Source organism: Elephantulus edwardii, unplaced genomic scaffold (genome assembly GCF_000299155.1).
Source record: "Elephantulus edwardii isolate Elephantulus edwardi_28Jun2011 unplaced genomic scaffold, EleEdw1.0 scaffold00176, whole genome shotgun sequence".
NCBI lineage: Eukaryota > Metazoa > Chordata > Mammalia > Macroscelidea > Macroscelididae > Elephantulus > Elephantulus edwardii.
The window spans coordinates 2,578,695-2,589,120 of NW_006399926.1; the positions used below are offsets into that span (position 1 = coordinate 2,578,695).

Below are 10,426 nucleotides of genomic sequence, written 5' to 3' on the forward strand. Positions count from 1 at the left end.
AGAGCCTATGGTGATGAAAGAAGAAGTTCAGGCTTCTTTGAAGGACATGGCCAAAAATAAGGCTCCAGGAGTAGATGGTATACCAATTGACATATTTCAGTTAACAGATGCTGCCCTGGACGTGCTCACCAAGTTGTGTGCCAAGAAATCTGGAGAAGGACCTCTTGGCCAACTGACTAGAAGAGAGGAATCATATGAGGACAGTTAAATGTTTGGGTTGATGTTGATAAGTGCGTTAACAGATTTATACTCTCACCAGTTTTAAATTCTGTGTAATCTATGTTTTAAAAATTCCATAAGTTTTGGGAGCAAAATCTTCACATAATTAGTATATGACGATAGAAGACAAATAGTTTTATTATTTTAAGTTTGGAGCCAGGGTTTGAAATGATGGGACCAATGTCAAAAATTGATACTGCTTTGAACAAAAGTGGTGTATAAAGTGTTGAACATAAGTGATGACTGCCTAAATAAAATGTTAGCAATAAGTGTTGAGTATTTTAAACCTTCACTATTTCTATTTTTTATTAATTATTTATATTCATTTTCTCTTAGTGGTGAAACTTTCTCTTTTAAATAGAAACAGCTGTAACAATCCAAATAACAAAAGGTAAAAACCATTCAGTCTCACAAGGAGAAAGAAAGCCAGCCACAAATAGTGAACAAATTGTATTTATAAACAGACCATTGTGAAAAGCAAATTACCTTTTAGAAAGGTTTTGGGTGTGTTTTTTTACATTTAACAAAAGCACATGTAAAATTTGTAGTTTCAGTTTTACAAGTTAAGCCACAAATCAAAAGTAAAGATAGAAATTTACTTTCTGGGTTATAGCAGCTCAGTAATCATAAAGGTTCCCCCCCACCCCACCCCACCCCCGAGTGATTTGAATGACACATGATGCAAGGAGTTATTAGAATCTTTGAGACAAACTAACAAACACAAAAAGACAACCGAATACTCTTATCATCTACCACTTCACAGAGGCTGCATTGTCCAGACTATTAAGAGAGAAAAAGAGAAATTCCCATGTTGCTGTCACAAACAGAGAATTAAGCAGCCGTGCTTAAATCAGAACCACAATCAGACTTGGCCAAGAACCAGGTAAATAATTTCTCAATTAGCGTCACGGATCATAGACATCTACATTGTAAAATAAAGGATAAAATTATTTTGGTTAAGGAGTTAGAACTTAGAGGAGGTATTCAAGGGCTTCTTTTGGGGATTCAACTACACAGGTCTAATTATTTGAGTAATTCTTGAAACAGAGAACATGGGCCAGATTTTCTTCTACACAGTGTGTTTGTTTTTTGACACTGTTATGATTGATGATGAAATAAACTTTAGTTGGGTTAGTAAAAAAAGTATATGTTTATAATCATTCTTTGGGGTGGGACTTTTTTGGTGTTTTTTGTAGGCTTTTTAATAAGAAAAGTGGCCTTTAGATCCTTCCCTCCTATATCAATTTTCCCAGATCCCTTCTCGTTGTTGTTGTTGTTGTTGTTGTTGTTATGTGCCATCAAGTTATCTGTGACCCATAGCAACCCTATGTACAGTAGCTCTGAACCCTGCCCTGAGCCAGACTTACTAACTCCGACACATCAACCTCCATTGCCCCAGTTACTGTGTCAGTCCATCTCATCCAGGGTCATCTTCTCCTGCTCTATCCCTCAACCTTTCTGAGCATGATGTCCTTCTCCAAGGATAAAATTGGTTTCACCCTCTCCCAGACAAATTTGTTTTCTTGGTGGTCCATGGTATGTTCAAGACTCTTTAAAACATTTTTTTCGTAGCACATCCGACTGTACCTGGACCACTTTAGCCATATGTGCTTCTGACTTCCTCCAATTACCAACTCCTCCCAGCTTATGATTTTTTTACCTGGAGTTTCCTTTACCTGATGATTCTCCATGTCCTAGATCCTTTCCTGTGGCTGATATCCCAGCAGTGTTTACATCTTAGCTCAATATCATTCCTATGGGGAAGCCTTCCCTGATCAGTTGTTCTTAAATAATTACCGAGTAACTCTCTCCTTCCCACTATTATTTTTTATTCTTTACTTGGTTTTTTGTTTTCTTATTGTCTACTTACCCAATTAGAATATAAAACTCTTACTCACTAATTCTCTTTTTTTATAAAAAACGGTTTGTTTTCTTTTTTTTTTTCCATTGTTGCACATTTTCTCCCCAGCCCCCCCCACAATGACTCCTTGTTCCAGATTGATCACATATATAATTCCTAATCATATATTTCTTTTGGACAGTTCTTTCTGCCATCTGATCTAATAGAGTATTTATTATCTATCTACTCTTTTCCCATTCTCTCTCTAACCCTAGCACCCTGTCTGTCCTATTTTATAACAGGGGTGTTATGCAGTGTTTATCCCTTTGTGACTGAGATATTTCACTCACCATAATGTCCTTGAGGCTCCCTCATATTGTGTAATGTTTAGGAGTTCTTGTACACGGGATCGGAATGTCGCATGGGCAATTTGGGGGAGGTTCCTTTTCATAGGGGTCCTGTGAAGGATAAGATGCTATTTCTCGGAATTGGGGGTGTTAATTAAGTTAAGTTTGGGCTGTTTTGATCAGGCTTAGACCCTTATTGGGATCCATTGTCTGGACTGGTCTTTGACATGACCAGCTTAGATGTTAATCAAGTTTCTCAGGAAGTGATCGAGCTTGGGGGTGGGTGGGGTGGAGGCAGGTGCCATAGTCTTCCTCCATTTAGTGCTGCATCCTATTCCTTTATGTGACTGTATCATAGTTTTTCTATTTGTTTATTGATGGACACCTGGGTTTCTTTCACCTCTGCTGTTGTGAATAACACAGCAGTAAACATGGGTGTGCATTCAGCACTAATTCTCGGCAGTTATAAATGGTTCTGGTCTTAATGTGTGCTCAGTAGTTTATGAATAAATAAAGCCAGTGACACACTAGAAAGATACAGTCCTGAAATTTAAAAACTTCAAGCTCTACAAAGTAAGTAACTGTTTGTCTCAATAATGTCATCTGAAAATGTGTGTTGTTATACATATATTTATTAAAAAATATAATAGACTAGATCTCAACAAAACCATAACAAGTGAAGAGATTGATCTTTAATCAGAAATCTTCCAAAAATTGAAAAATCCTGAACCAAATGGCTTTTCTAGGGAATTCTTCTAAACACTGAAAGTAATAACTGTAGTCCTTCTTAAACATTTCCTAAAATACTGGCTTCAAAGAAACACTTCCTAACGAACTCATTTTGGAGGGCTAGCTTTACTTTGGTGCCAAAGCCAGAAAAAGATAACACTGGAAAAGAAAACCACAGACCCAGTACCCATTATGAATACAGATGCAACACTAAAAAAAAAAACGCCAGAGAAACCACTTCATGTTGTGGGAATAGACAGGAAATCTCTTAACCTGATAAAAAAAAAAACATTTAGTGAAAACAACTAGCCTCATATTCAGTGGATGAGGACTTCAGATAAGGAATAAAAAGGATGCTCATTCATCACTTAGTACTTACTGGAAGTTCTAGCCAGTATAATTAGGCAAGAGAATGAAATAAAATATATTAAGAGTCCAAAGAATCCACAAGAAAATTACTAGAGCCAATAAATGGATTCTGTACTGTGTCAGGATATAAATTCAACACACAAAAAAGATCAATTAGGTTTTTATATATCAGCAGTGAACTATCAACAAAGAAGGAAGCTATGTAAATAATTCCATGTAAACAAACATCTAAAAGAATAAAGTAGCTTAGAATAAATTTAACCCTTAATGACTGTTAACACTGAAAAATCTAAAACATTACTGAAGGAAATGAAAGGTGATCCGAATAAATAGAGTATCTCATGCTTGTAGATTAGAAGGCTTAATACTATTAAGATGTTAGTACTTCAGAGCTCTGGTGGCCTAGTGGCAAGAAGCTGCACTACAATCCCGAAGGTATGTGGTTCGAATCCATCAGATGCTTTGCTGGAGAAGGAGCGGCAATCTGTCTCCTTCTGTACCAGTCGAATCTGACTCGCTGGCACACAACAACAACAAAATAAAATTTGATTTAAAAAAAATTTTTATTCACCAAAGAAGACATTCAGATGGCTAACAAGCACATGAAGAAATATTCAAAATCAAAACAACTATGAGATATCATCTCACCCCAGGCAAAATAGCAAAATTTAACAGAACAGCAAGCAAGAAATGCTGGCAAGGTTGTGGAAAAACTGGAACCCTTATTCACAGTTGGTGGGAGTGTAAAATGGTACAACCACTGTGGAAAGTGGTGTGGCGCTTTCTCAAAAAGTTGCAAATAGAGATACCATTTGACCCAGCAATTCCACTACTGGGAATATACCTCAAAGAGACCATAACTGACATCCAAGCAGATATATGCACACCCATGTTCATCGCAGCTTTGTTCACAATAAGTAGGAGTTGGAAACAACCTAAGTGCCCATCAACAAATGAATGGATAGAGAGGTTGTGGTATAGTCACACAATGGAATACTATGCTGCATTGAAAAACAAAGAACTCATGCAACATTATTCCAAATGGGTGACCCTGGAGGACATGATGCTGAGTAAAATATCTCAGTCACAAAAGGACAAATACTTCATGGTGTCACTGTTGTAGAAAGTGACTGACGTCAGGGTTGGGGTAAGACTGAGAAAAACTGGATAGATTATGTATACTGAATTGAAACAGATGAGGGAGAGAACAGTTTAAAAGTGTGTTATATTATGTTAAGCGTATTGTGATTATCACAGGAATCCAGAATTGCATAGCGGAGTGCGTTGGCGGTGGGAGGGGGCGGTCGTTGGGGCCAGCATCGGGGGGGTATTGCATACCAACGAAAAAGTTTATCTTTTGCTTTTCAAAGAGAGGAGTGAACTGGGGGGAGCGGGGTAAAGAAAAAAGTGCAACAATGAGTGAATGAAAATCCAAGATCTCTGTAAATGTTAATTAAAATTAATAAAATTTTTAAAAAATTTTTAAAAATTATGTTAGTACTTCATCTAGCCTTTATAAGTTCATCATACTCCTCGTCAAATTCAAACAGCCTCTTTGCAAGAACAAAAACAAAAAATCTTTAATTTATAGCCAAAGCAGTGCTGAAAAGAACAGGAAGATCCAGTCTGTTATTGGCATTATGGTAACTATTTAGATGGATGGGATGGACTACTGGAATTGAATCGCAGTTGATTTGTGACAAAGATACTAAGTCTATCCAGTTGAGAAGGAATAGTCTCTTTTAAATCATCTTGGGCACCTAGATTTCCACAAATGAAAGAATGAACGTGAAAAAGTAGAGAATTCAAAGTGCCTTGCTAGTCTGATAGAGACTCATGGCATCCTTGAGACTTGGCCTTTTGTCACCTTTTCACCTAATTCTTCTAAATACACTCCTATAGCTCAAATTATAAGCATACCAGGGAGGTATTCACATCTTAGAACAATGCTCATAGAAGATCAAAAGAGCAGTATTTACCCAGAAATAAAGTTCCAAGTCAATAAGGATAAGGATAGAAGGCAGAGTGGAAATAAGAGTTAAAAAGAGAACGTGAGAAGAATGTTGTTGCATACAGTAACAACAGTAATGTACAGTAATGTTGTAATACAGTATAAGAGCTGTAATTAATTAATTGTGTGTGTATAAAACAATATAATGCATTTGGACGATTTAAGGACGGACAGATTTGCTCTGTAAGCATTTACTCAAAGCATTGTAAAAAGTTGTATTGTTGGGGTTACTTATTGCATATGAATCAGAATTGAAACATGCTACCCCTCCCTCCAGTGGATTTTCAGAAGATGTAAATCGAAAGTGGGGAGAGTGCCTATCTTTATCCCTCAGCACTTTGGTGGATTCAGATTGCCAGAGACACCTTTCCCACTGGATACAATCCATAACAATCGCTATGATTTTTAAAACTGAAAACAGATTGACAAAGATATGTAGAAAAACTGAAATCCACATCCATTGCTTGTGGGATTATGAAATACTCCAGCTTCTATGGAAAAGAGTTTTGTGGCTCCTCAAAAAGTTAAGCAGAGGATTACCATCAGATCCAGCAGTTGAACTCTAGATGTTTGTATACCTAACTAAAGAATTGAAAGCAGGAATGCAGATTGTTGTTGTGATGTTGGTAGTTATGTGCCGTTGTGTTGTCTGCGACTCCGAGACCCTGTGTGCAACAGCCCTAAACCTTGTGCTGACCTTATTGTCTCTGACACACCTACCCCCACCACCTCAGTGACTGAATCAATCCATCTCATCAACAGTCTTCCTCTCTTGCACCCTCCCTCCACTCTCCCAAACATGACATCCTTCTCCAAGGACTGGTTCCACCTTGTGTTATGTCCCAGTATGTCAGATGAAGCTTCAGAATCCTTGCCTCCAAGGAGCAGCCTGGTCTGACCCTCTCTAGGACAAACCTGTTTATTCTTCTGGTATATTCAATACTCTTCTCCGGCATCAAAGGCATCAATTCTCCTTCTGTCATCCCTAGTCAGATACTTATATACTAATCTTCATTGCAACACTATTAACAATAGCCAAAATATGGAAACAAATATCCATCAAAAATGAATGGAAAAATTAAATGTGGTAATAACGGATACTTAATTGTACTCATTCAAAACCTATACATAGACCAAGAATCTGTTGTACAAACAGAACTGAGTGATTTCAAATGAAGATATACGTGTACAACAAGGCTATCTCCTTTCTTCGTACCTGTTCGATATGTATGCTGAGCAAATCATTCAAGAAGCTACACTTTCTTTTTTTTTTAAATTTAATTTTATTATTTTGTGTGCGTGTACCGTCAAATTGGATCTGACTGTTAACAGGAGGAAATTGTCCCTCCTTTTCTAGCAGAGCATCTGGTGTATTTGAACTGTGTACCTCTGGGGTTTCAGTGCAGCTTCTTGCCACTAGGCCACCAGAGCTCCCTAAGAAGCTACACTTTATGAAGAGGAATGTGTCATCAGGATTGGAGAAAGACTCATTAACAACCTGGATTATGTAAAAGACACTGAAAATGGCAGAAATTTGAAACACTTGATGCAGAAGATAAAGGATTTCAGTCTTCAATATGGATTATATCACAACATTAAAAAAAAAAGAAAAATCCTCAACTTTGGGCCAGTAGGCAACATCTTCAAAGGTAGAAAAAAGATTAAAGTTGTCAATGATTTTATCTTGTTTGGATCCACAATTAATACTCCTGGTACCAGCAGTCAAGAGATCGGAAAGATTTGTTTTATAAGGAAAGTCTGTTTTCAGGAACCTCTTGAGATTTCTAAGGAGCGGTGATGCTAAAGACTAAGGTGCACCTGAGTCAATCAATTGTTGTGTATCACTGAGTTGGAACCAACTCATAGCTGACCCTCTAGCGTGCTTTCAGAAGCTGTAAATCTCCCTGGAGAAGAATGCCAATCTATCTCCCACACTGCAACTGGTAGATTTCAACCTTGGACCTTTGTGTTGTAATACAGTTCCTTACCAATAAGCCACCTGAGCTCCCTGGTTCAAGCCATGGTTTGCTGGGGTTTTGTTTGGTTGATTAGTTTTCAATTACTTGCTATGCATCTGAAAGCTAGGCAAATGAATCCATGCCTTTGAGTAGTGGTGTTGGAGAAGAGCTCTGAATATCTCATGGATTGCCAAGAGAACAAACAAGTGTGCCTTGTAGAAAGTGCAGCCAGGGTGCTTTAGAGGTGAGCATGGTGAAACTTCTCACACATCTTTTGGTCATGTTGTTAGGAGAGACCAATCCTTGGAAAAAGACCAAATGCTTAGAAGGGTGGGGTGTCAGCAAAAGAGAGGAGGACCCTCAGGGCGGTAGATTGACTGTAACAATAGTCTCAAATATATCAAGAGTTTATGAAGATGGCACAGGGATAAGGCAAGGTTCAGATCTGTTGTTTTAGGGTGCTGTTAATTGTACCTGCTTTGATGGCACCTAAGAACAACAAAAATATACAATTGTTGAGATACACAGGAACCCTCATAGTATACTAGATTACATATTAAGCTCCTAGAAAAAGATCATCAGTTAGAACTGCCTCGGAAAAAGGTGAGACATTCTGTTCCTGTTATTTTAAAAATTTGGAAACCCATGAGGAAGTTCCATTCTCTTGTACAGGGTCGCTGTAGGAATCATTGGATAACAGTGAGTGATACACATACTCTGAAACATTACTCAGCCATAAAGAGAATGGAAACTCGACCTACTTTATAGAATAAATCTGAAAAATAACACTCCTAAGAAATACATCAGAACCAAAAGAAAAAATATACGATCTCACTTAAGTATCCCACTAGGCCAGTGTTTATTAGTGTTTATGAGGATAAATGAAAGGGGAAAAAGACTCATACTTAGGAGCTGTTTCTGTTAAAAGCAATAGATTTGAAAATGTTCCACAGTATGATAAACATGATTATTATCACTGAATTGTGAAAACTGTCATAATGTTTTGCTACAAATATGTTTACCATCTTTTAAAAAAAAAAGTACTGTAAAAATAGCTCTGCTATTTAAAAGACTAAAAAAATCAAAACTCAAACTCACTGCTGTTGATTCAGTTCTGACTCACAGTGGCCCTCCACTCGATTTCTAAGGCTATATGTCACACCGAGAGGAAACTGCCACACTTTCTTTTGCTTTAGGGTTGGAAGTGTGGCTCCCTAACGGGATAAAACAACCTCTTTTAATAAGACAAAGTATTTGATAATTTGAGACAGAAAAAAAAAAGTGTAACTTTCATTTACTAACTGAAACGTTAAAAATAACTCAGTTGTCTAAATGAGACTTTACTGAAATCTCTAGAGACTGATTTCTAAACAAAGCACGTTAGTGAGATATAAAGTAGTGGTAAACTTGATCTTAGAGACAGTGAAAAATAATATTTAATTATTTTAAGTGCAATATTTTAAATCCTATTACTTACAATATTACCAAAACCACAATAAAACGACAGAATAATGTAGCTGATAGTTCAACAAGAAACTGGAGTTTAAATTTTAAATCTTCTTCTGACAAGTTGTTAAAATTTACACAAGTCACTTAGAACATCTATTTGCAAATCTGTAAATAAGAGTTAACCATTTTCTCTTACCTGCTTCACATGATAATATATGGTGATAATATGTGGGAATACTTTATATATATATTTTTTTTTTCTTTTCTAAATCATTAGCCAAATATAAGATAATCCTTATGTGATCATAGCTGGGTTTATTTTGCAAAATGACAGGAGCTAAAGAACCTATTTCTCACATACAGTTCCTCAAAGACAATTTCAGAAATTTGTATTTTCTAAATGGATGTAGCTCTGTTAGTGCACTCACAGGAAGTTGTGCTGCCAACTCATAGATCATGTCTCTCTGTCTCTTAGAATCTACCAACCAGTCCAAAAGAGAATGGGCCGTCCCCTCCTTGGACTCAAAGATAATGAGTAGTAATGTCTGCAAGTATTTGATACTCCTTCGCTATAAAGAATTTTAAACTCCTTCCAACAATATGCATTTAAGATGTAAGCCATTGTTAAATACTGTTGGTGAGGTGGCCTACTTCTCATGGTTTCCCTATATTTTTATGATTCCAGCCCAAAGAGCCGATTGATCCAGTTAAAGAAGGAGAAGTTGGAATACACTCCAGGAGAACATGAATATGGATTATTCCCCGCCCCCATTCATGTTGGTGAGTATATACTGGGGCATATTGCTGCTCTTCTTCAAACTGTTTTTCCAAAGAATGAAGGCTAAAGTTCCATAAAGGGGCCTCCTCTGTATTTGCTTTCAAGGAGGGAGGTCCAGCCTTTTGGAATGTAACTTTCTAATAAATCTGTCTTTACTTTTTACCTTAAAGGAACTCAAATGGCATACCATCAGAGTAAAATCCAAAAGTCTTATGTGGGCCTTTTAAGAGTAATAAGATGATTTGAGACCCATTTCATCCAGATGCTAAATAAATTTGTGTTCTGACAAAAAAATAGAGAAATGTAGTCCCCTTCCTTCCGTACTTTTCACCATCTATTTCCAGCTTTCTCTGCTCACCCTGTTGTGTCATATTGGTCTTACTTCAGTTCCTAGAACTTTCCCATTAGATGGCCATTGTGTTTCATATGCCCTACAGAGCTCTTCTTCAAACTATTCACATGATCAAGTTGGTTTCTTATCCTTTTTTTTTTAAATTTTTGTGAGTATACCATCAAATAATCATCCGACTCAAAATTAGGATGACCATATGATATATTACTCTGGAGATGGAAAAGTGAGGAAAAATGGAGTTGCTTTCATAGTTAAAAAAGTCATTGCTAGATCTGTCTTGAAATACAGTATTGTCAGTGACAGGATAATATCTATATGCATACAAGGAAGTCCACTGAATACCACTATCATTCAAATATATGCATCAACAACCA

The 10,426-nt window shown here is 36.9% G+C and overlaps 1 protein-coding gene across 1 annotated transcript in view; it reads left to right on the forward strand.

Moving 5' to 3' along the window:
* Window positions 1–10,426, forward strand: part of ASH1L (ash1 (absent, small, or homeotic)-like (Drosophila)) — a 313,081-nt gene that overhangs the window by 235,281 nt on the left and 67,374 nt on the right. The window contains 1 exon segment of the mRNA XM_006895786.1: window positions 9,608–9,702. Coding sequence (XP_006895848.1) covers window positions 9,608–9,702 — 95 coding nt within the window.